The 24,709-nt window shown below is 43.9% G+C and overlaps 4 protein-coding genes and 1 long non-coding RNA gene across 7 annotated transcripts; 3 read left to right on the plus strand and 2 right to left on the minus strand.

The window, feature by feature from the left end:
• The first annotated feature begins 1,297 nt into the window (after positions 1 to 1,297).
• gale (UDP-galactose-4-epimerase) lies at positions 1,298 to 6,836 on the plus strand. Of its 2 annotated transcripts, none has more exons than XM_028996495.1 (11): positions 1,298 to 1,465; positions 2,372 to 2,508; positions 2,706 to 2,821; positions 3,378 to 3,491; positions 3,723 to 3,899; positions 4,026 to 4,139; positions 4,249 to 4,315; positions 4,394 to 4,479; positions 5,996 to 6,073; positions 6,174 to 6,288; positions 6,495 to 6,836. In XM_028996495.1, exons 2-11 carry the CDS (start codon positions 2,388 to 2,390, stop codon positions 6,557 to 6,559), a joined length of 1,053 nt encoding a protein of 350 aa, XP_028852328.1. In that variant the 5' UTR covers positions 1,298 to 1,465; positions 2,372 to 2,387; the 3' UTR covers positions 6,560 to 6,836. The 2 variants fall into 2 exon arrangements, with proteins under 2 accessions (XP_028852328.1, XP_028852338.1); XM_028996505.1 differs by having other exon boundaries at positions 1,335 to 1,465; positions 2,359 to 2,508.
• LOC114799708 (uncharacterized) lies at positions 5,388 to 8,153 on the minus strand. Its single transcript, XR_003751260.1, has 2 exons — positions 7,929 to 8,153; positions 5,388 to 6,306 (listed from the first exon to the last, which is right to left on the minus strand). It is a non-coding gene; the product is annotated as an uncharacterized LOC114799708 (long non-coding RNA).
• Positions 7,120 to 10,914, plus strand: zbtb8a (zinc finger and BTB domain containing 8A). 2 transcript variants are annotated; one of them, XM_028996478.1, is made up of 4 exons: positions 7,120 to 7,283; positions 8,892 to 9,691; positions 9,795 to 9,964; positions 10,079 to 10,914. In XM_028996478.1, exons 1-4 carry the CDS (start codon positions 7,219 to 7,221, stop codon positions 10,442 to 10,444), a joined length of 1,401 nt encoding a protein of 466 aa, XP_028852311.1. In that variant the 5' UTR covers positions 7,120 to 7,218; the 3' UTR covers positions 10,445 to 10,914. The 2 variants fall into 2 exon arrangements, with proteins under 2 accessions (XP_028852311.1, XP_028852318.1); XM_028996485.1 differs by lacking the exon at positions 7,120 to 7,283 and adding an exon at positions 7,874 to 7,987.
• Positions 10,915 to 11,701: 787 nt separating this feature from the next.
• hmgcl (3-hydroxy-3-methylglutaryl-CoA lyase) lies at positions 11,702 to 20,177 on the plus strand. Its single transcript, XM_028976378.1, has 9 exons — positions 11,702 to 11,786; positions 12,317 to 12,400; positions 12,595 to 12,702; positions 12,807 to 12,902; positions 12,984 to 13,132; positions 14,318 to 14,381; positions 14,500 to 14,688; positions 16,454 to 16,579; positions 18,703 to 20,177. The coding sequence occupies exons 1-9, from the start codon at positions 11,715 to 11,717 to the stop codon at positions 18,802 to 18,804; spliced, it is 990 nt and encodes a 329-aa protein (XP_028832211.1). The 5' UTR covers positions 11,702 to 11,714; the 3' UTR covers positions 18,805 to 20,177.
• Positions 20,117 to 23,866, minus strand: gjb3 (gap junction protein beta 3). Its single transcript, XM_028976391.1, has 2 exons — positions 23,727 to 23,866; positions 20,117 to 22,724 (listed from the first exon to the last, which is right to left on the minus strand). Exon 2 carries the CDS (start codon positions 22,636 to 22,638, stop codon positions 21,784 to 21,786), a length of 855 nt encoding a protein of 284 aa, XP_028832224.1. The 5' UTR covers positions 22,639 to 22,724; positions 23,727 to 23,866; the 3' UTR covers positions 20,117 to 21,783.
• Positions 23,867 to 24,709: the final 843 nt, after the last annotated feature.

The raw sequence follows: 24,709 nt of genomic DNA on the forward strand, positions 1-24,709 counted from the left end.
TATTTACTCAGCAAATGCATTTTTAATAGCCTATGAACCAGAAGACCACACAGCCACGGGTTCAAACCCCACTTACATTTGTGTCCCTCTGAACAAGTCATTCTGAACAAGTCACTCTGGATAAGGGCGTCTGATAAATGCCGTGAATGTAAACGTGAATACATTCTGGGTCTGTACACTTGGTTGTGAATGCACAGTACAGGCCAAAAGTTTGGACACCCCTTCTCATTCAATGTGTTTTCTTTATTTTCAGGACCATTTAAATTGGTAGATTCTCACTGAATGCATCAGAACTATGAATGAACACATGTGGAGTTATGTACTTAACATAAAAAGGTGAAATAACTGAATGTTTTATATTCTAATTTCTTCAAAATAGCCGCCCTTTGCTCTGATTACTGCTTTGCACACTCTTGGCATTCTCTCGATGAGCTTCAAGAGGTCGTCACCTGAAATGGTTTTCCAACAGTCTTGAAGGAGTTCCCAGAGGTGTTTAGCACTTGTTGGCCCCTTTAACTTCACTCTGCAGTCCAGCTCACCCCAAACCCTCTCGATTGGGTTCAGGTCCGGTGATTGTGGAGGCCAGGTCTCCACTTTTGTTAAGTACATAACTCATTTACATTTACACTTACGGCATTTGACAGACGCCCTTATCCAGAGCGACTTACAATCAGTAGTTACAGGGACAGTCCCCCCCTGGAGCAACTTAGGGTAAAGTGTCTTGCTCAGGGACACAATGGTAGTAAGTGGGATAACTCCACATGTGTTCATTCATAGTTTTGATGCCTTCAGTGAGAATCTACCAATGTAAATGGTCATGAAAATAAAGAAAACACATTGAATGAGAAGGTGTGTCCAAACTTTTGGCCTCTACTGTACACAGTGGAGCGCCTCTGAAAACTAAATTCTGACTCCTGTGGCTTCCGAACAGACTTCTACTGTACTGTCGGGTGGGCGGGGCTTCGCTGCGGCTTCGCTGTAGCTGGCGGCTTCCTGGATGGTGACACCGGCAGCAGCAGGCGCCAATGAAAAGCCGGAAATACTTAAAGAGGCACTTCAAAATAAAGGTCCTCTAGAGAACGGGCTGTGCTCGCTGTTAAAATTCAACGCGAGTTCGTGTTCGAGACAACGATAAGCTGTCGTAAAATGGTCTTATTTTTTTCCAAAATTGTTTGTAATGTATTGCAAGTATTAGTACTGATGGTAGCAAAATAATTACGTACTGGTAGTGCTTACTGATGTATACAAAACCTGAATATCAGACATGCGTTAAACGGAACGCGTCCATTTGAAGGGCTCGGCGCGTCCTGGAAGGGAAGTGAATCGTTCCGTGGGATTTTCACGCACGTCCACGTTACCACGGGAAAAGAGAGATGTCTTAAACCCGAGGCAGGACCAAGTTCTGTCGTCGCACCCTTCTCACCTGACCTGACGTTACTGCTGTTCCGCTTTCGTCGCACGTACGGTGAGGATTTATTTTTTATTTTTGTACATTTATTCCAGAGACTGTCGTGGTTGTTGCGTTTTTAAGGAGAGTAATATAGTGTCTTTACAGTGAGCAGGAAATAGGAGTAACTTCAGTTTTCATTCATTTCCGCGCGTTGCGTTCCTGCCGTTTTACATTTACATTTACAACATTTATCATACGTCCTTATCCAGAGCGACTTACAGTCAGTAGTTACAGGGACAGTCCCCCCCTGGAGACACTCAGGGTTAAGTGTCTTGCTCAGGGACACAATGGTATTAAGTGGGATTTGAACCTGGGTCTTCTGGTTCATAGGCGACTGTGTTACCCACTAGGCTACGACCACCGTTTTGGCTGCGTTATTTGTAATGGATTAATTCGGGGTGACCCTGCTGGTCCTGGCTGGCTCTCATACGGCTTGTGAGCCCGGTGTCGGGGTGAAGTGGTGCTCCTCGCTTCACATCCTGCTCAAACAGGAGAGCCACGTCACGTCGCGGTTCCACGTCCGAATTCACGTTTCCTCTCACACGTGCCCCTGCGACCAAGTGTACTTTCTTCTCCACACTACACTACTCAGTCAAAAGTTCGGACGAAACTGAAGACACATGAAACGACACGTGTGAGGTTGTAAGTAATAAGGCTCCCTCTTTTGCTGAACTCGTGTCAGTGAGCATCTCACGATGCTCAATAGTGGTCAAAGCAGTCGTGAAGATAATAAGAGGCAACTGTGGGGGGGGGCTACTGCGAATACTAAATGTTGCATCGGATTCTCCAGAATGGCCTTCAGCCCGTAGTCTCTGTAACCACCGCGGAGCCTTTTGACTGGCCAACTTTATTTGTCACGTACACGGTCGTACGCGGTATGATACGCAGTGAAATGCTTTGATGTGCAGTGAAATATTGCAGAGGTCAGGAGGCCAGGATGGGGCAGAAGGTCCTTGTGACGGGCGGAGGGGGCTACATCGGCAGCCACTGTGTGGTGGAGCTGATCGAAGCAGGATTTGACCCCGTCGTTGTGGACAACTGCAGCAACGCTGTCCGTGGTGAGCCATCGTCGCCCGACTGCATTGATCTGATTGGCCGGTTAGAATCACTTTGTGTATTTGTGGGAATGAACTGTTTTTGCCAATTATTAATGGTCTGTCATTGTTTTATTTTTATTTTTTTATTTGACCGTGTATTTTAATTTGGTGTGTGTGTGTGTGTGTGTGTGTGTGTGTGTGTGTGCGTGTGTTATGAGGCCATGGCGACGTTCCCGAAAGCCTGCGTAGGATCGAGAAGTTCCTGGACACCCGCATCGAGTTTCATGATCTAGACCTGCTGGACAAACAAGGGCTAGAAAATCTCTTTGAAACGGTAAAATTCTTATTCTTTATGTGTGAAATGTGAAATTATTATTGGTATACATTTATTACTGAAAGCGCAGTCATACTTGTTTATTTGCGTCCAAACTTGACAATGAATGATTACATTGATATGATTATTTGACTATGATGTTATGTGCATAAACAATGGACAACAATAAACAATCTTTAGCCCAGCATTTATATATTTATATGAATGATTTGACTCAAAATAAATTATATATTTATATTGAAAGATTTGAAGTCCCATGGCATGAGTTTTTTTTTGTTTTTTTATATCGGTCCCCTAATGCTGTACCTGAAGTTTCTTTCCAAAATTCAGCCTCGGTGCAGAATTACAGACACTTTATGAACTCGTATTAATGTTAAGTAATTTCACAAAGTGAAATTTTCATGATAGGGGACCTTTATTATCTACGCGCTACAGACTCTTTCAAATAAAAAAAATTTCAAGATCTCCATACTTGATCAGAAAAGAACTATTGGATACAGATAAAGACGCTGTTTGATTCTAGCCTGTTATTGATTTATTTTTATTCTCAATTCAGCATGCATTCCACGCAGTGATGCACTTTGCGGGTCTGAAGGCTGTGGGGGAGTCGGTTGAACAGCCATTGCGGTACTACCGTGTTAACCTTACGGGGACAATAAACTTGCTTGAGGTAGGCTAACGGTATATTTTATTTTACTACATCTGTTAATGTGTCCCTGATATCACAAATTGCACGTTGATGCTCAGAGGCCTTGGGTGTGTATCCATTGTACAGTGTGTACTGCATGCTTGTCTCGCTGTTTGTGCTCAAGGTTGTGTGAGCTTCTGGTGGCTAACAAACGTCTGAATGGACACGGAGTCACGTGTTTGTGGTTTTGGGTTCAATCTTTATGTCTCTCAGGTGATGCAGGCTCATGGAGTCCACAATCTGGTCTTCAGCAGTTCGGCCACGGTTTACGGAGACCCTCAGCGGCTGCCCCTCGACGAAGACCATCCTGTAGGCGGCTGCACAAACCCCTATGGCAAGACTAAGTACTTCATCGAGGAGATGATCCAGGATCAGTGCCGGGCAGAGAAGGTCGGGATAATTAAATCATCTTAATGTGTACAGCAACACAGATTGAACATAAAAAAGTTCACAAAAAAACGATAATTATTTGCTGTTTGGGGTCTGTTAATTTGAATGTTGCTATATACGTATCAGGACTGGAACGCTGTGTTGCTGAGATACTTCAATCCCATTGGTGCACATATCTCTGGACAAATTGGTGAAGATCCTCAGGGTATTCCAAACAACCTATTGCCTTACGTTGCCCAGGTATAACTTTTCTCTTTATAACCACTTTACAGCTGTAATAACCAAAGCTCAATGACCTCTAAGGTGACGCAGGTTATGAAACCAGCATTCAGCATGAAATCTGTCCTAGGTTGCCGTCGGAAGAAGAAAACACCTGAACGTGTTTGGCAACGACTACAGTACTGTTGATGGCACAGGTAAAAAGGAATAAGGGCGTCGTTATACTGAGTGTTCTTGCACACGCTTCACGCCCTCCGTGGTCCCGGTCATTGCAGGGGTGAGAGACTACATCCATGTGGTAGACTTGGCGAAGGGTCACATAGCGGCCCTCAAGAAACTTAAGGAGAATTGTGGATGCAAGGTGTGTGTTGTTTTTTTTTTTTTAAAAGCAGATCTTATAAAAAAGAAAAAAATGTTATATAATTTCACCTAATTTTAATATGTTATGACAGGATGTATAGATGCCTTTGTGTCCTTGATGTTATTATGTTTTGCTTTTTTAAAAATCTAATTTATATGATATACAGTTTTGGCCAAAAGTTTTGAGAAAGGCACACATGCTGGTTTTCAGAGTTAACGCAAAGAGTCAATATTTGCAGTGTTCGCTCTTTTTCTATTTTTTTTTCAAGACCTCTGCAATTCGCCCTGGCATGCTGTCAATCAACTTCTGGGCCAAATCCTGACTGATGGCGACCCATTCCTTCATAATCAGTGCTTGGAGTTTGTCAGAATTTCTCTATTGGATTAAGGTCCATGGAGTTTCTTGGCCACGGACCAATGTTTTGTTCCCCGAGCCACTTATCACTTTGGCCTTATGGCACGGTGCTCCATCATGCTGGAAAAGACATTGTTCTTCACCAAACTGTTCTTGGCTGGTTGGGAGATGTTGCTGTTGAACGATGTTTTGGGTACCGTTCTTTATTCATGCCTGTGTTCTTGGGCTAATTTGTGAGTGTTAGCCACTCCCTTGGATGAGAAGCAGCCCCACACATGAATGGTCTCAGGCTGCCTTACTGTTGGCATGAGACAGGACTTTTCTTCTCCAGACAATCATTTTTGCCCCAAAAATCATGAAGGCACTTTATCAGAGAAAATTGCTTTACCCCAGTCCTCAGCAGTCCAATCCCTGTATTTTTTGCAAAATATCAGTCTGTCCTTGATGTTTTTCTTGGAGAGAAGTGGCTTCTTTGCTTCATCCTCCAAAAGTCTTCACCTCAGTGTACATGCAGATGTACGTACACTGTTTTGGAGACTGTCCTAGTGTTCACTGGCCCTTTTTTTTTTTTTTTTTTTGGGGCACCCATGAGCCTTCTTCACAGCACTTGAACTTCTCTGTTTTTGATGATCCGATAAATGGTTGATTTAGGTGCAATCTTAGTAGCAGCAATATCCTTGCCTGTGAAGCCCTTTTTATGCAACACAAGGGTGACCGCACGTGTTTCCTTGCAGGTAACCATGGTTAACAGAGGAAGAACAATGATTTCAAGCATCACCCACCTTTTAAAGCATCCAGTCTGCTATTCTAACTCAGTCAGCATGACAGACGGATCTCCAGCCTTGTATCCGTTAACTTGTGTTAACAAGAGGATCACTGAAATGATCTCAGCAGGTCCTTTTGTGGCAGGGCTGAAATGCAGTGGAAATGTTTTTTTTTTTGGGGGGGTTAAGTTATTTTTTTTTATGTCAAAGAAGGCTTTACAATTCAAATGATCACTTCAGAACATTCTGGAGTAGATGCAAATTGCCATAATGAAAATAGAAGCAGCGAACTGTGAAAACAAGTATTTGTGTCATTCTCAAAATATTTGGCCACAACTGTGTGTGTGTGTGTGTGTGTGTGTGTGATATTTTCTTGGGTTTCTTTTTTACATGTTTAGGTGTATAACCTGGGTACAGGTACAGGCTACTCAGTCCTCCAGATGGTGAAAGCCATGGAAAAAGCCTCAGGAAAAAGCGTGAGTGGCCAAAATCTCTCATTTGTGTACTACATCCGAATTCAGTATATCAATGTCCCAAACCACTCAGAATGGCCTCTTCCTCTTTCCTGGTCTGTAGATTTCATACCAGATTGCACCTCGGCGGAGCGGGGACGTCGCCTCGTGCTACGCTGATCCCCGGCTGGCTGAGAAAGAGCTGGGCTGGAAGGCTGCTTTTGGTCTGGAGAGGATGTGTAAGTCTCAGCAGGGTTCTGTCTCCATGATACAATAATAAAACATACATATATAGTGAAATTTGTTCATTACTAATATGCACATTTTACAATACTATTGTATGGTTATGTATAATAAAACAGCAATAAAGAAGCTATAACATGATGTGATGCAAAAAAATAATAATAATAATAACTTGTTCCTTTTTCGTTTTGATACGGAAAAGGTGAAGATCTGTGGCGCTGGCAGTCCCAGAATCCCACTGGCTTCTGCAGTGCCACGGCTAAATGACAGGCTTCGGGGTTTACCTGCAGATCGATCGAACTCCAAGAAGCTGTGCCAAAGCAGAAGACTGTGCAATTTACTGAATTTTATCAAATATATGACCTCCTTGACCTTGAAAGGGACCTTGTGACAAAATGAATGGTTTATTCCAATCATGGATCCTGTGATTGTTACTTAATTAAAGCTTGGCATGATTATTGTTTTTTATGTCATATTTACTGTACTGTATGCACATTTTCTTGTTATACCAATTAAAGAGCTTAAGTTAATTTTTAAATGAAAACTATCGTTTGCTTTTTTTTTTATCGATACAAAGTGCAAATATTTTTACACTATTGTTTTCATGCGTTAGTGTAAATAGTGTTAAAATTAAAATAACACTTTGAATGAAGATGGTTTTGTTTCGTTGTCAGTTAAATGAAGGTACGTTTCTCCCAACGCGAACCCCGAGTCGTGTTTGGGCGGACAATGATCGCGGGGGTCCCACGTCCTAAAGGGGGCTCTTGTGCTTTAAGTGGCCTCTCGGCCCTCGGGCGCACCGAACACCCACGTCAGCAGCGGCAGCGGCAGCAGCGCCGGGTTTCGGTCTTTAGGGCTGAGCAGGAAGTGGCTGTCCGCCCTGTTCGGGGAGAGCCGCGGTCACGGGAGCCCGAACTGGCGGCAACATGGAGATGGTTTGCGAAATGGGGAGCAGCAGATCACTCCGGGCACCGGCCGAACCGGGTCGCCAGTGAGTACGGGGTGCATTGTGGGTTTTATTTATTTATTTATTATTTGGGGGGGGGGGGGGGGGGGGGGGGGGGGGGGGGGAGGGCGAGAAAGGGCGTCAACGCGTCCTGCGGATGCCGCGCGTTCGGTTCCGTCGCACCGCTGGCCATTGTGCTCGGGAGACCCCTTACAGAAAACGGGCGTAGAGGAGAGCGTCGCGCGGGCGGGCGTGCGTGCGTGCGACGCGTGCGCGCGTGCGACCGTGGGGGCTTTGAAAGCGGGTCGCGTTGTGGGTTTTGTTGCGGAGGAGCCGCTGGATGTGGGCGTCTCTCTGGCGGACCGGTGGACCCCCACCTCCCTCCCTCCCCGCCCCGTCTCGTTTCTTCTTCTTCTTCTTCTTCTTCTTCATCTTCTTCTTGTCGACGCTTTTTATTTAAACCCGAATCGTTGGCACGGGAGCTCCGGCGCGAATAATCTCGCCGTTCCGTTTTTATTATTCGGACGGGTGTGGAAATGTCGGGCGCCGCTCCCGTTCACCGTAACGTAGTAAAAATATTCCTGTTTTTTTTGGGGTTTTTTTTTTTTTTTTTGCTTCTCGCACTAACGAGTGCGGGCTGCGTGTTGATAAGATTCGACATTACGCGGGCGTCTCCTCCGACCCGGTTACCTGGCTCTGACGGACGGAGAGTCCCTCGTCGCGGCAGGGCGGCTGTCGTCGCCTTCTGGGTTGGTGTCCAATTCAGTTTATGAGTTTGTTTGGGGGGGTTTGGCGTTGAAAGGGAGCCGAAGAACAGACCGAGTGAACTTCGACCTTGGGCGCGCGCTCGTGCCACAACACCGAATCCCCGTTACGGGGTTCGGTCGGGGGCGCGCTTGACTGTGTGTGTGTGTGTGTGTGTGTGTGTGTGTGTGTGTGTGTGTGTGTGTGTGTGTGTGTGCGTGTGTGTGTGTGTGTGTGTGTGTGCGCGGAGATCCTGATGTGGCCCGAATTTGAAGGGTCCGCTTCATTTTGTTTCCTGTTCGTGGTCACGCTCCCTCTGTTCCCCCAATAAACCCACAGTGAGGGGTTACAGGGCGAGCTTATATTTCACTCAACCTGTTATATTTCACTATACTGTTCAGTGTACAATTATAATTTAATAATTCTACTGTTTTAACTTTTTCCCCGAAGTCACCCTGCTGGTATCCAAGACAAATCAGGAGCCCCCCAACCCCTATTCCTTCCCACGTACACGCATTAAAAGAATAAAGGGATTCATTATCATCTTTCATTTGCAAAGAATTTGAAGCAGCTGTAGCTTTTTGGTCTCATTCTCCTTGTCTTTCACTGTATAGAGTTTTGATTCTCCTATTGGGTGTTTTCATTAAGATTTTATAAATGTAATGTTTCTAAATATAATTTTGGTAACGTCAGCGCAGATAAAATTGGGCTTGATGGATCCTTTATTTATTTTTATGGCATTTATCCCTATGGAGGGACTCACGGTTAAGTGTCTTGCTCAGGGACACAATGGTGGCAAGTGGGGGGTTTGAACCTGTGACTTCGTGGTCTTCATAGGCGAGTGTGTTACCCGCCAGGCTACTACCAGCCCCATGTAGAATATCAACGTTCCTTCTTTGGTGTGTGCAGGCCGCCCCACAAGTGGTCCATTGGCGAAATGGCGTCCAATCACCAGAGCTGCCTGCTGAAGCAGCTGGACCAGCAGCGACAGCAGGACCTGTTCTGCGACTGCAGCGTGCTGGTGGAGGGCCACCTTTTCAAGGCGCACCGCAACGTGCTGTTTGGGTGCAGTGGCTACTTCCGCATGCTGCTCTCTCAGGGAGCCAAGGACTACGCCGAGCCCACCAGCGCCTCCTTCGACGTCTTCAGCCCGGAAATCTTCACCGTCATCCTGGACTTTGTGTATTCCGGCCAGCTGGAGCTGTCCAGCAGCAACGTGATCGAGGTGATGTCCGCCGCCAGCTACCTGCAAATGAACGACGTCATCGCCTACTGCAAGGCCTTCATCAAATCCTCTCTGGAGATCAGCGCGAAGGAAGACGACGACCGCTACCTCTGCCTGTCTGAGAACAGCCTGACCCAGGACTGCGGAAGTGACGCCGACCACTCCGCCATCTGCTCGGTCAACACAGAGGCCGGCTTGTGGGGCGAAGACGAGCAGTACCCGACCCAGGCGAGCGGAGAAGTAAGTCCAACTCGGAGCACGGAGCCGGACCTGGGCCACGACACAGGCATCCACCCGTTCAGTGGCCTGGTGGAGCACAGACGGAGGGGGGCGGCGAAGAGGAAAGCCAGCGCTGGGCGAACCGCCGCGGGTGAAGGCGCCGCGATCGACCTGCAGAGGGCGACGTCACACTCCGCACACAGGGCCGACGAACTCTACGCCACTATGCCCGCCATTGTTGGCGTTGTGGGTCTCTTCAACAAAGGTGAATTTCGCCTGAGGTTCTTGTGTGTCTTCGTCGCACTTCAGGTACTGTTGGCCGTCATAGAGGTAACTTTTTTTTTTGTTTTTTGTTTTTCTGTCTCCAGATTCTGGCCCCAGCATGCGCTTCAAGTGCCCTTTCTGCACTCACACGGTCAAGAGGAAGGCTGACCTGAAGCGGCATCTCCGCTGCCACACCGGCGAACGGCCGTACCCCTGCCAGGCCTGCAACAAGCGCTTCACCCGCCTAGAGCATCTACGCAGTCACTTCGAGACGGTGAGTCACCCAACGCTTCAGGGGCGCGGCCCTCGAGAGCCAATCCCTAAAACAGCAAAGTGTCATCACACCGGCAACATGGTTACATGGTCCCGTTTTGAATTCCGTCCACAGATTCATCAGGCTCGGAAGCTGGTGTGTCGGAAGTGTAAGCGGCACGTGACGGAGCTGAGCGGGCGGGTGGTGTGCGAGGGCACGCGCCGCTACCGCCTGTGCGAGGTGTGCATCCAGGACAGTGGCTACAGCAGCCTGGTGCTGGACGGGGAGGACCTGACCTCGGAAGATCCCGGCCTGCTGCTGGGGGTGGACGAGGCCAAGGAGGAGAACAGAGATGCCAGCTGGGTCATCACAGACGAGGAGGACCTGGCGGAGGACTCGGGCGCTGACCTGATTATCCAGGAGGTGGACGACAGCGACGAGGAGCTGAACCACGACGAGTCGGGCGTTTGTAAAAAAGACTGTGTGGACGGGGATATTTGAGGCCCTTTATGTCAAATAATCCAAACAGTCACCTCTTTAACCACTTGAATTAAAAATTCCAACTCCCCCACATGCCAATAATGACATTTGCCCTGCTTGAACATATTATTTCACCGTTTGACATGAACACATTAAATGGAGAGTATAATTCCATGGCAATGCTACGTGCATGCAAGGACAGCATTCTTATTTAAACTTTTGTACATGCAAAACAGAAATGCAGAGATGCTTGCAAAACAAGTTTAATCTGCTTTAGTGCCATAGAAGGACCTGTGTATAAAAAAAAAATGGAAGTGTTATTTTCATTCTTCTTTTGATTTATTTATCTTTGCACCTCTCTGCACATCCATTGTGTGATATAGTTTTTTTTCTAAACTATTATTTGTATTATTATCTGTATTATTAATGTTTATATTTTTGTTGCTGTTATTATTATTATTGTGTCTGCACATGTTTATTTATAAAAAAATTCTTACACTTTCTCCAATTTTGTATGCAATAAAATATTTTTATATGCAATTTTTTTTCCATCCGGACCCAAATGAACTGTCATTCATTCTAAAGGAGTTTTCAATTCCACCCAATTCCAATACACACAAGACAACAGTGACCTAAACCCCTGATTGGCATTAGAAAATATCGCCTTTTTGTGGTAAGATTGTACGTTTTTGGTGGACGAAGCATTCGGGGACATTTCAGACAGAAAGCCGAGACTTTTGTCCCTGTTGCGTCTTACGGGATGTTAGAATAATAATAATAAAGTGAAGTGATTGTCACTTGTGATACTCAGCAGCACAGCACACGGTGCACACAGTAAAATTTGTCCTCTGCATTTAACCCATCACCCTGAGTGAGCAGTGGACAGCCATGACAGGCTGATGTTAACGTGATGTTATTATTGTGTCTGCACATGTTTATTTATAAACAATTCTTACACTTTCTCCAATCTTGTATGCACTAAATTATGTTTATATGCATAGGATTTTTTTTCCATCTGGACCCAAATCGACTGTCATTCATTTTAAAGGGGTTTTCAACTCCACCCCACAAATACACACAAAGAGACAGCAGTGACCTAAACCCCAGATTGGCATTATAAAATATCGCCTTTTGCGATAAGATTGTACGTTTTTGATGGCCGAAGCATTCAGGGACGTTTCAGACAGAAAGCCGAGACTTTTGTCCGCCTTACGTGATGGCCAATGTCCCCGGTCCTCCAGGCCGGCAGGTGGCGCGTCCTGCCTCGGCCGCTCCGTCCAGTCCGGTGAACATGGCGGCTGTCGTGAGGCTCGTGAACGGCTCGCTGGGCGTCAGGCTCGGACGTCGCTCCTTCGTGCGAGCCGTGAGTCCGACTGCTTCCTCGTGGCGTTCGCGCCGCAGCGAGGTTTTTTTTTTTTAATGTCCGACTGGCTGGATGTAGATGTGCCGAGTGATGTGCTGGTGCTAACCGAGCCTTAACGTCTCCTATCCCGCCGAGAGGTCAGGTTAACAGGTGGAGTTGCGGAATGGCGTATAAATGTTATAATAATATCCGTGCACGGTTGTGCGCGGCTCCCCTGAACCCTCCGTAATGTTTGCCACGTTATGTGCCACGTGTTACTGCTCCTTTTGGGTCTATGGGGTGGCAGGAGCGTAGTAAGTAACACACTCGCCTATGAACCAGAAGAGCCAGGTTCAAACCCCACTTACTACCATTGTGTCCCTGAGCAAGACACTTAACCCTGAGTGTCTCCAGGGGGAGACTGTCCCTGTAACTACTGATTGTAAGTCGCTCTGGATAAGAGCGTCTGATAAGTGCTGTAAATGTAAATGGGTCTGAATCGTGTTCACGTCCACGTAGGTGTGCAGTTACTGCGTGTTCATTTTCCGCAGGTTGCTGCTTCTGCTGGGAAATCGCTGCCAGAGAAAGTCAAAATAGTGGAGGTGGGACCAAGAGATGGGCTTCAGAACGAGAAGGTGACCACACCCCTCACTCCTCATCTGTTTTTTATACGGGTGTTATGGGAAGTTATAGTTAAGCTCCCTAATTTTTTGCTAATTTTTCTCAATTTTTCTCAATTTTTAACTACATCATGTGCATGTGTGCTTTATAAAACTATGTAGTTTTAAGGCTCTATTTATTTGTGGGGTTTTCCTGTTTTTGCTTTTAGACCATTGTCCCAGCAGAGGTCAAGATATGTCTGATTGACATGCTTTCAGAGGCAGGACTTCCTGTCATTGAAGCAACTAGTTTTGTCTCACCCAAATGGGTTCCTCAGGTAAAAGGTTTGATTGGGAACATCAAATATCCTGCTGTATTCTGATGTCTGGGTTTAAAAAAACAAACAAAACTAAGCTCTGTTTAAATGCATGGTTTTGACAGATGGCCGATCAAGTCGAAGTGATGAAGGGGATCAGTAAAAAACCTGGCGTGAACTATCCAGTTCTCACCCCAAACCTTAAGGGTTTTCAAGCTGCTGTGAGTACTGTACGGTAGGGAGATATCCTGTAGGCCATTGTGATATTAATACTGACATCCTTTCTTTCAACTTCATCTCAGGTGAAGGCCGGGGCTACAGAAGTGGCCATATTTGGTGCTGCGTCTGAGCTCTTCAGTAAAAAGAACATCAACTGCTCAGTGGAAGAAAGTTTGCAGCGTTTTGAAGAGGTTGCGAAAGCTGCCAAGGAACAGGGTGTAGCTGTCCGAGGGTAGGTGTCCTCCGATTCCCTCTCCATTTAAACTGTGTGATGCACTGGATTAATTTAGTAAGCGTACTTACAGTTTCTAAGTGCAAGTTTTGGGGCTATATTAATGCATTATATTTTTTGGAAAAACATTTTATTTAGCTTCATTGCGTAACAATACCTCTTAACCGAACAATAGGGAAAAGGAGATTGACTATGGGGTTATGATCACAAAGGCGATTTGGGCCTAATGAAAGGGTTGAACCTGTTCAAATTACCACACAGAGGGTATCCTTTCAAACCTGAAGCTGAAAAAGAGTATAGAACCAATACATGGTCCACAAAAAGGAGGGGTAATTTTAGAACATGCAACACACCCTTGTTTAAAGGTTAAAACCGCACCTCAATCATTGGAGTAGGGGATTGTTTTGCAAGATTTGCTGGCAGTAAATAAGGCCCGGAGCACCAAATTGTTCTTTTAGTCCTGAGCATAATTTTTTTCTGGCAGAAATTGACATTTCTCCATAAAAGTACATCCTGATAGTCAGTTCTGCTTTGCATTTACATATAAAGGGAAAACTATTGTGAGAGTACTTTTTTTTTTTTTTTTTTCAACCTGAACTAAATAGCCAGATATTCATGTCATTCAGACATTTATATTCATGTCCCTTAGGCCTCAGATAGTGAGGAAAGTTGTAAATTAGACACTTTAGCCTTATTGAGATTCTTCCATGAACATGAGGCAAGTCAGTAAAGGTGAATTGCAGCTATGGTAAACTACATCGCGTTATAATTTTTCTCAAGAGGGAAAACACAGAGTTGATTAAAGAAATACTGCAGGCTATGAAACCAATAAACAAAACTTTTTAGGTATGGTTCATTTCTCTAGAAGATGGATTGCTAATTATGCTGAAAGCACTGCACCCATTTCTCTATTTTAACAGCATGTCTTATTTCACCTGTCATGCCGCTCTCCTCCTCATTAGCATTTAAAGCTACACACACCAAAATCTTATTGTGTGGCTGGCTAAAAGTGGCTGTAATTCTGCACCAAGGCTGAATTTCAGGAAGAGACTTCAAACATAGTATTAGGGGACCATTAACACCTATATAAAAGCAAAAAAAAATTAAAATCCATATTTGGGGACTTTCAAAAAAAAAAAACTGATTTGTAACCGCTTTTTCCCCTGCATTGGTATCTGACCATAGCTACGTCTCGTGTGTTTTGGGGTGCCCGTATGAAGGCAAGGTGGCACCAGGCAAAGTGGCTCAGGTAAGTTACTCTGGTACTGCAGACTGGAGCACACGATTTTATCAAATTAAAGATCACATTTCTTTCTTTTTTTAAAATTTTTTTTTGCATAATACTCTCCGAAATCTGTCTGTTTCAGGTAGCCAAGCGCCTGTATGCTATGGGGTGTTATGAAATCTCGTTGGGTGATACCACTGGAGTGGGCACACCAGGAGGCATGATCGAAATGCTTGAAGCTGTGAAGCATGAAGTGCCAGTGGAAGCCTTGGCGGTGCACTGTCACGACACATATGGCCAGGCCCTGGCGAACATCCTCGTAGCTCTGCAGGTAAACACCTCACTTTATGTTGCATTCAACCTGTAGATCAACATTTTTGGGCCTGGGGATGTGTGTGAAATGTCTGTCCATCCTGTACTGTCTGCTCACGTTTTCTACAAAATGTGCTGTGACCTTCGTAGCAGATAAAAACAAAGTCTTTTATTTAAGCGCACATAACATTTCACAGCCCTGTATCTTTATTGTTTAAACATTCAAGGTCATTGCTGGGCGAAAAAAAACAGTGATGTGAGGAATTTGACCCCTATCATACTTACCCTCAGTTCCAGTATCTCACGCTTCACAGTTATGCATTATGTTCAGTCAAAGTTCATGTCTTCAAAATCACTGTACTTTACACCAGTCAGTTGTAAATGTTTCTAATGTTATGTTGCTACCAAAGTAGCCCTGACGTATGAGTTATGGACTCGACTGGACATTCAGAAGACCCAGTCTGACACATCCATGTATCCGTCACAGTTTGGCTTTTGCCTATTTCTTCTGCTTCTGACAAATTAATTTCAATATACCCTCACACTGCCAATGATAATCCTGTGATATTCCCTTCATCTGTAAGTAGTCATAATTTTACAGCTGAGCTTCAAATGTGTGTATCATGAAACGTTTTAATCTGAAACATGATTTCTGTGGACAATAAAATCTGAGAAAGCAGTCCACGTATCCTAAAAGTACCAGAGCACAGGGTGCAAAATTCTCAGAAGTGATCTTCATTTTATATTCTGGGTTAAGGTTGATGGGAATGCTTTAGGGGATTAATATTTTTTCACATTTAGGTCTATGATGAAACAGTGACATTTTTTACAATCTAAAAATCTTGAGTTTGAGCAATCTCTTAGCATTTAAAGGACGGGCACTCAAAACCAGTCATTCTATCCGAGGCGGTTTCACAGGATTACTGGTAGATGAATTCTTCCGGAACTCTGACCCAAGCAAATTACAGGCATTACTAAGACCACAGGGAAGTGTATGAATTTATAACCTACCAGCTTACATCTGATAATTGAGGGCTGCCATATAATGTCCTTTTTAAGACTTTCACTAAACTTTTAGAACTTGAATTGGTCTAATCAGAAAGATGTGGGGGAAATGAGAAAGTTGAAGGCCCCAAGGTTGCATCCCTTTTATATCCCAGTTTTAAATCCTTGTGGTGTGATTTGAAGATGCTTACTGATTCCCAGAAATATCCCAATATCCACAATTTGTGCAAGTGTTTGCAGAACCAAAACACATAACTATGCTGACACAGGTTATAATCTTGACATAACATTCATCTTTTCGTTTGCACAACCATTGCCTTCTGTTGACTGACTTGGATGTTTTCCTCATTTCTGGGGGAGATGAATAACTAAGGTTTTGGGTGTGAGCCATTGCAGCATTTCCCGTTCCGTTACCTGATAAGCTTGCTTTTCAGGTTGAAAGCACACCATTCTTATTCTTATTTTGTTGTGATTGTGCTGTGCTGCAGTGTTTCACAATAACAATGACACAGTGACCCAACGAAATGTGTCCTCTGCTTTTAACCATCACCCTTGGTGAGCAGTAGGCAGCCATGACAGGCGCTCGAGGAGCGGTTTGCTCAGTGGCACCTCAATTGTACCTTGTCAGATCGGGATTCGATCCTTCTGATTGCGGGGCCGCTTCCTTATCCGCCAAGCCACCACTTCCCCCAGATAATTTTCTTTACTTTCTTTATTTGTATTTTCTTGTTTTAATGAACCTGTCTGCCTTTTTGAATAAATTCTCTTTTGCTTGATAGATGGGTATAAGTGTGGTGGATTCGTCGGTGGCTGGTCTTGGGGGATGTCCCTATGCCCAGGGAGCCTCTGGGAATGTGGCCACGGAAGATGTGGTGTACATGCTACATGGACTTGGAATACAAACAGTAGGTTCTATTCACCCCAATTTCTGACTTCTGTTACTGTGGTGTGTTAACAGGCCAGATCAACCAGTGATTTGAGGTACTGTAATAAACAAACATTAAATGTTTCATGTTTTAGGCCCTTCAAAGCAGCTGACATTTGCTATGATTACATAATTTCACAAATAATTATCCTATTGATTTCACAAATAATTATCCTAATGATCATCTCATGAAGCTTGTTAAGATTATGGTATGCAAAGCTGAACATGCATGTAAACATGCAGAGAAATGACTCTGTTTCATGAAATATACATTCTCTCTGTTAAAATACCCTTAAATTTTTCACTCTTTGTTATATTGCAGTAATTTTGCTAAACAAATATTTAATCATGTGCTAAAAATTTTTCGTATTGACAGAAAAACACAGATTTGTGGAGATTGTTGCACATTTACAACCCCAAATCAGAAAAAGTTATGACAAAAAATGTGAATTAAAAAAAGAAAAAAGCAAGTAATACATTTTCCTCAAATTGTATTTCATTGCAGACAGCATGAACACAGAATAATTCATGTTTTTTACGTGTCAACGGCATTTGATTTGTAAATAAATATCCATTCTTGCCATTCAGGCTTGCAAAACATTTCAAAAAAAGTTGGGACAGTACGCTATTTGTGTAGGACTTCCTTTTGGCACAGTACAGTTTTAGCTGGCATTTCCTAATGTAACTACGTACTGTAGTGCTTGAGAGTGACTTCCTGAAGTAGTCCTGAGCCCACACAGTTATATCACTGAATGACTGTTTTTTAATGCAGTGCCGTCTGAGGGCTCGGAGATCACGGCCATTCAGTTTAGGCTTGCGCCCTTGAGCTTTGCGCGCGGTAATTTCTCCAGATTCCCTGATTTCTTTTCACTATGTTATGCACTGTAGAGGGAGGAATGCCCAAATCTCTTCCTATCTTTCTTTTGAGAGACATTTTTCTTCATCATTTCAAAGATTTTTGCCCGCACTTGGTGGCAAACTGCCGATCCTCTGCCCATCTTTGATCCTAAAGGAGTAGGCCTTTCCTCGATGCTGCTTTTGTACCAAATTATGATTGCAATCACCTTTTAACACCAGTTTCAAATCACATCATTATTTAGTTATTATACCTCCTTACTACCCCTGAGTTGCTCCCATCCCAACTTTTTTTTAAATGTGTTGCAAGCCTGAGGAAAAAATAAACTTAAATGATTTTAGCAAAATTTGAGGGGGTCTGAATACTTTCCGTACCCTCTGTATATTAGCTTGTTCATCTTAGCCTAGGTCCTAGTTTCCACAGCCCCCATAGAGTAGATGGTAGTGAACCATTGTCATTGTGCTATACAGCACAACAAAATGTGTCTTCTGCATTTAACCCATAATCCTTTCCCTCTAGAGTTCATTCCAACCATGTGCATTTCCTGACATTTTACCTTATTAACGTTTAAGTGCTCTGGTTTCGGTGGTGCCTAGACTAGGGCAAACATGGGGTGCAGTGTAACTTTCACAGTTAGTCAAATTTCACTAGTGTAGATAGTGTACAACTATTTAATGTTTGGAACGGGTATTTTATTTTGTCTGAGCTCCCATGGACTACGTCCACCACTCTGCACTGCCACCATCAGTAACTGGGTTCTCAGTAAATTATGCAGCCATGGCCAGACATTTCTAAAGATGGCATCAGCCATTAGTGTTGGTGGGGGTAGTACTTCACACTCTCCGCTTCTGTAGCTGTGGCTTTAGCCTGCACGGGATCCTTCATGGATCATTTGTCCAGACACTGAGATAATCCAGCAAGGCTCCGCTGAAAAAGCTCCCTCTCCTCTGTCGTGGTGCCGATCTGTTGAGTAGAATACAGCATTGTAGTTTCTTTGTTAAATTTTAACATCAGGGTGAGCATGGAAAAAATATATATATATTAGACTTTGGATTGTGGGTTACTGCAGACAAAAATCCTTGGAATGAAGGCTGCATTCCTCAAACGTATATGAAGGAGTCTTTATATTGGCAACCGCTGGAACATATATTCAGGAACACCGATAATCTGATAAATCCAGGATAGGTTTTTTTTTTAAGATCCACTGGATCCAAATATATAACAAATTTCTTCCTGCACTTTCTTAGGGGGTGGACCTGGCAAAATTAATGGATGCCGGTGCCTTCATCTGCCAGTCCCTGAACAGACGGACAAGTTCTAAAGTGGCCCAGGCTGCATGCAAGCTCTGACGAGGAGCGTCCACTGAAGGCGGAAAAGGGAGTGATTTTCCAGTCTGTGGCATTGCCCTGGCAACACCGCTTTCCTGTACTTTTCCTCTGTCTCTGAGCACAATCCTTCTTTGGTCTTGATTACCCCAGGGGGATGTAAACATTTTAATTTCTGTGCATTGACTGCTCGACCCGAGAGTAAGAAGGGTCCTGAATGTAATCAGATGAACGACAAATCACAACGATCCGTCTGAAAACATTTTCTCTGGGGGTGGCTTGTGTTGAACAGCGGTCTGATTATACTTCCTGTGCCTTTCATTGCTCTAATAGCTTTTTACAATTCCAAGACTTCAGATTAAAGCATTTCAGGCCATTCTTCAATTTTGATTGTTTTACTGATTTACAGATTTTGCTTGTGGTTTGTAGAGTAGTGCAAACGCTCAGAAAATATTGGCATTCCGTGATTAACTGTTAAGCAATGTGGATGCATACGGGGTGAGTCATGTTTCATGGATGTTTACCTCGGTAAGGACGGGCTTACGATCCAGGGCAATGGTAGGTTTGTTCAAACACGTCTCAGAATGAAGAAAAGTGTGAGGTGGAGGGGAGGTTTGGGCAGGATTGGCAAGGGAGTGCGGTTCAGTTGTCACTGAGTTACAGGAAAAATAAATACACTGAGGAGGAACAGAACTACCTTCTCAGCCTAACTGCTGAACAGAACATGAGCTTAAACACAATCATGGGAGATTATCTAAAGGCATGTTGCATTGTATTTTTTTTGTTATGTTGAAATCTTTTAATTATATATATTTTTAATTGGTTAACTTTATTTCTGTCTTTTTAGAATCAAATGTACAGTATTTATTATTAATATTAAACAGATATGAAAGATTAAGTATAATTTTCCCTCTGAAGTGTATTCAGAAAGTCTAGTTTGATTTTTGTAATTAATACAAGAAAATAAGGGACTACTGGCACGAGTACCAATAATAAACATTATTAAAAACCTAATTAAATCACTGATGAGACTCTTAAGTTAACTGGGAACTGATTTGAATTTTCATTTTGTGAGATGAAAATCTGTGAAGCAGAATGGCCAGCTTCTGACAAGCACAGGAAAACTTTGCTCATACTTTCCCAAGAAAATAAAGTCTGCTTCTTTTGACTGGATTATAATGTGTTTCATGTGTTCCAGAGCTCAGAATTAGAGAGCAAGTCATCTCCTATTATGCAGCTGTTGCTTGCCACATGTTAAAAATACACCCTACCATCTTTTATTCAGGAGAAAGAAAAACCAAAAGACGGTCTAAAGTAAATGAGACCTGAGCTTCTGTTTAGTATGAAAATATTTTATTTCAAAATATAATAAAGAATGCAAAAAAGTCAGTATTTTATATGCTTTTCTACTGCTTGTTTTTTCTTTCAGTTCAGCCCTCACGTCTCTTCAGTGGCTTTGTGTGTCTGTGGTCGTCCCATTCCATGACCACAAGCCAATAAACATTTAAACGGCCACATAGAAATGTTCCATGAGTCCTAGTATTTGGCATCCAGTGTTTTACATGGATCTGTGTCAGGAGAATCTGACTTGTAGACAATAGGTACATAATTCTGAGTGATTAAAAAAAAACATGTTGATCCCATTAATACTCCTTGGTTGGTTTTGGTCATGATCATTTTGTACTGTACTCTTGCTAGTGAAGTAATTGAACAGGAATGCTTTGATAGATGAAGTTAACCTGGCCTTGTCCCAGTGGAGTGTTACCCTGCAGCCTACTAACAAGTCAACACTTGCTTCCTGTATGGGGAGGATTTGCAGGAAGGAAGGCACAGTCACTTCTGAATGTTTCCATAAAATCCTGCCTGTGCCTTCATCTCACTGATTTTTGCTTTGATGCTTAGGCATCCCTTGATCCTCTGAAGTTCCAGAGCAAGGCACTGTAAACAGCATAGTGTACCAGTATGTAGCCCATGATACACTACTGTTTTAAAGTGAAAGTGAAGAGATTGTCATTGTGAAACACAACGTAATGTGTCCTCTGCATTTAACCATCACCCTTAGTGAGCAGTGGGCAGCCATGACAGGCTCCCAGGCAGCAGTGTGTGAGGACGGTGCCACCTCAGTGGCTCAGTCAGTGGCACCTTAGCAATTTGGGATGTGAACCAGCAACCATCTTGATTACAGATCCGCTTCCTTACCCACTAGGCCACCACTTTAAAGACTTAAAATGTATACAAATATTATTAAAAAGTGTAACTCAATGTAGGATCAATGCCTTATTCACTGAAGTGTAATACATTAATGATAATCAAGATTCAAGCTTCATGTACATTTTTTTCAGCACCTTTGCAATACTTTCATTATTTTGCAGTTTATCCCTTATAGACAAGAAAAAGGCTCAGAAAAAGAGATTGAGAGACATTTATGTGCAATGTTTTGGGGAATTCCCTGTAGTTCTCTTGTTTTGGGTGGGGCAAAAAAGCAGGGCACCTGCTTTTTCTCCGGTCACATGACCGCAGGGTGTTGTGATACTGAATGGACAGTATCACAATTTGCTCTCACTTTGTATTGAGAAATTCAGCCAGTGCCACAATTGGCACATCTTACTGTAATATTTAAATGTAAATCCTAGAAACATTACACGCAATGTGTCACTGAAACTTGGCTGTGAAATTTGCTGTCTTACAACGGCATCTTATAAATGCCATAAATGTTGGGACAAAACTGGGACAAAACCACAGGGGCAGCGAGGTTGTAAAGAGAATCCGGAAAAGTTGGTTCAATCAATTTCGAGTTCAATTGCTTGACTCTTGTCCTAGACGTTTGTCAGCTATGATGAAAGTGAATAGTCTTGAGAACAGAACCAAAGGGATTGCAAGGATGCTAAGAGAAACAGGAAAAGTCTGTCTAGTCACTTTCAAGTTCACATGCTTTGCCAACGCTTGACTCTTGTCCCAGAGCGTTCAAATTTCTCAGCCACGAGGAAACGAATAGTCCATTTCTCAGGCATAGGTTAAGTTCGGTGCCGAAGCCCGTGTCTCTGTCGTCTGCCGCTGCGGTGGCTTCAGACCTGTCTTAAATTCGGCCTTGCTTGACTTGTACTCCGGCTTGTGGCTAAGCTCGGTCATGGGCAGCGTGCAGCTGCTGTCATCCTCCTTGTACCGGGAGTGGTGGTAGGCCATGGCCCGCTCTCTGCTCTTTATCTTGCTTGCACAGCGGGTAAGGCGTTTGAAGATCAGGTAAATGATTTCGCAGACGTTGAGCACGATGCAAAAAGCTGAGGCCCCAACCATGAAGTAGGTGAAGACCTTTTTCTCGGTGGGTCGGCTGATGTAGCAGTCCACCTGGTTGGGGCAGGGTTTGATGTCACATTTGACCAGCCGAGGCAGGTAGAAACTGTCGTAAATGTGGTGGAGCATGTAGAGGAAGGTGACCTCGATGCCCGTTTTGACAAAAAGGCTCAGCAGGTAAGTCCACCACAGTCCGCCATGCTTCTTGCCTGTGTCGTCGTAGAGTTTGGTGTTTTCACCGTACTTGGCCTGATACTTACGCTCGCGGTCGTCACGATAGGCCACATGCATCACCACCATTAAAGAGGGGCAGGTTACAAAAATAAGCTGTAGGGCCCACAGGCGAATGTGGGAAATGGGGAAGACGTGATCGTAGCAGACGTTTGGGCATCCAGGCTGCTTGGTGTTACAGTCAAAGTCTCTTTGGTCATCCCCCCACACCCGTTCAGCAGCAACAACGTACACCATCACCCTGAACACAAACACCACCGACAGCCAGATCCGACCAAATGCTGTGGAGTATTTATTCACCCCACTCAAGAGTGTCTGGAACGTTTTCCAGTCCATGGTTGCAGATGCGTGTTAGACTCCTCCTCCTTTAAAGGACGGCAACTTCCTTCTTTGATGTTACGATACGGTATCACGGACTTCACCTGAAAATATGTACAACAAACGTTTAGTAGGTAGTATGATGAAGCACATAAATCTTTAAGGGCATTACTTCCATTAACAATCTTATTTTTGTAAAAGTCAGAATAACTAGCCAATCAGAATTCTTGAAGCCAGATTTTGAGAAACCCGATTCTTGTCTAAATATGTTATGCAGTCTCAGGAATTAAATAATTCTCAGATAATCTCTGGTCAAAACCATATCTGTCAACACCACCTGCGCTACATCCCAGGAAGTGCAGACAAGAGCTGGCAACCATTACAATGGGCTCCTCACATTTTAAAATTCTGCCCAACATAAACGACAACTGTCGATCAAAAATGTCCGGGCTGGTAGTTAGTTATTCGTCTTCCAGATACAGACAATAGGCACATAGTCCTGTCTTATGAAAATCTATTTGTTCTTGGTGTGGCGGTATGTAAACGTGCACAAAGCGTCACTACGGCGCTATGAAAGCAGGGCCCTTAAACCCTCAACCCCATACAGTACAGTACAGGGCAGTACAGGTTAATTACTTTCTTACTTAATCATTCGTTCATTCATTCAACTATTTATGATGGTATTTATGTTTGTGGATGTTTTCATATTCTCTTCTGGTTCTGGCCTTTTCCGTCTTTACAGGTTTGGCCTTTAGAGGAACTTTAAATAGATAAATGTTATATTCAAAACGGACTCCGAAAGACTAGTCTAAACCCCGCCTGTGTTAAATGTTGAGTTTCCAGCTGCGACCGAGCCTCTTTACTGACATATAAAACGCACAGTTTAAGTTTAAAGCAACTTTACTGAACACTATAAATAAAACTGCTGTTATTGCGTAATTCCTTTTTTCAACATTTGTAAAATCTACGAAAAACGTAAAAACAAACGTCATTAAATCGACATGGTCGGCAAGGCAATACTCTAGATCTGTCAAAACAATGAATTCGGATTATTTGTATTCCCTTTAACACAGTTCAAATAAGTGGAAAAGGCTTCGCATACTTACGCGTGTCCAACTTTTCACGACGACAGGCTGTTTTCTTCTTTTTTTCTTTTCTTTTCGTTTCTTTTCGTTTTTTGAAACTTCGGGAAGGCCTTCGCCGCCGAAGACCACCGCCGACTTTCGGCAGGAGATCTGGGATCCTGGATTCTTCTTCTGTGGGCGTGGCTTCGGGAGGGGGCGTGTTCGAACGCGTGGGTCCCACGGCGGAGCGCCGCGCGGCTCCTCCACGTGCGCGAGACCGACCGTGGGTTACCGAGCTCGGAACTGAGTGGGCACCGCTGGCATCTGCGTGGCGTGTGCGGGTTTAATGAATACAACAAAAATATTAATTAATTAATTAATTAATTAATTAATATATATGATGGATTTTTGCTCGGTTTTGAAATGTATGTATGCTCAGGCCCTTCGGGATTGGCACAAGTCTGCACATGGCGGGAGCTCCAGCCCTGGCCTGCCCTGTTCAGACATGCTCTGGAATGTCTGGTGAAGGAAAGAATGGACCACACCCACGGATGAACTTGCCATTATACCACATAAAACATGTATCCGGTGCAGTTCCTCATTAAAGGATTTTTTAATAAAGCTGAGCATGCTTGCTCGTTTTAAGGACTGGAGATCCTTACTCTAAATGGTCTTGCCCAAACAACAGGCTTCTGTCATGACAGGAGTCTGACCAGTTCTAGAACTGTAGACCGACTGGTCTAATATGGTCCCAGAGTGACAAACAGGAAAGACCTTTCGTGCTGTGATGGGGACATCCGACTCGTTTCACACAACAGCACTAAACTTTGCATCTACGTAGGACATTGAAAAGTCAAAAAAAGCATGGAACCTGTTTTTGTAACTGTTGAGGAACTGTGGGTTTCAGCGTAACTGGGTGGCGTACAGAATGTACGGTACAAGCCAGATGTTTGGATCCACCCTTGGAATAAAAAATTATGACTTTTCAAAGCAAGAATTAAAAGAAAGCGTGAGTGGTAGTAGCC

Source organism: Denticeps clupeoides, chromosome 1 (genome assembly GCF_900700375.1).
Source record: "Denticeps clupeoides chromosome 1, fDenClu1.1, whole genome shotgun sequence".
Taxonomy (NCBI): domain Eukaryota; kingdom Metazoa; phylum Chordata; class Actinopteri; order Clupeiformes; family Denticipitidae; genus Denticeps; species Denticeps clupeoides.

What these genes read in the sequence shown, in the direction of transcription:
- zbtb8a (XM_028996478.1), top strand. Translation starts at nt 7,219, where the DNA reads ATGGAGATGGTTTGCGAAATGGGGAGCAGCAGATCACTCCGGGCACCG. An exon ending in TGTGGGTCTCTTCAACAAAG is followed by an intron (nt 9,692 to 9,794) that starts GTGAATTTCGCC and finishes TTCTGTCTCCAG; the next exon opens with ATTCTGGCCCCAGCATGCGC. An exon ending in TACGCAGTCACTTCGAGACG is followed by an intron (nt 9,965 to 10,078) that starts GTGAGTCACCCA and finishes TTCCGTCCACAG; the next exon opens with ATTCATCAGGCTCGGAAGCT.
- gjb3 (XM_028976391.1), bottom strand. Translation starts at nt 22,638, where the DNA reads ATGGACTGGAAAACGTTCCAGACACTCTTGAGTGGGGTGAATAAATAC.
- hmgcl (XM_028976378.1), top strand. Translation starts at nt 11,715, where the DNA reads ATGGCGGCTGTCGTGAGGCTCGTGAACGGCTCGCTGGGCGTCAGGCTC. An exon ending in GTCGCTCCTTCGTGCGAGCC is followed by an intron (nt 11,787 to 12,316) that starts GTGAGTCCGACT and finishes CATTTTCCGCAG; the next exon opens with GTTGCTGCTTCTGCTGGGAA. An exon ending in TTAAGGGTTTTCAAGCTGCT is followed by an intron (nt 12,903 to 12,983) that starts GTGAGTACTGTA and finishes ACTTCATCTCAG; the next exon opens with GTGAAGGCCGGGGCTACAGA.
- gale (XM_028996495.1), top strand. Translation starts at nt 2,388, where the DNA reads ATGGGGCAGAAGGTCCTTGTGACGGGCGGAGGGGGCTACATCGGCAGC. An exon ending in AGGAGAATTGTGGATGCAAG is followed by an intron (nt 4,480 to 5,995) that starts GTGTGTGTTGTT and finishes TTACATGTTTAG; the next exon opens with GTGTATAACCTGGGTACAGG. An exon ending in AAAAAGCCTCAGGAAAAAGC is followed by an intron (nt 6,074 to 6,173) that starts GTGAGTGGCCAA and finishes CCTGGTCTGTAG; the next exon opens with ATTTCATACCAGATTGCACC.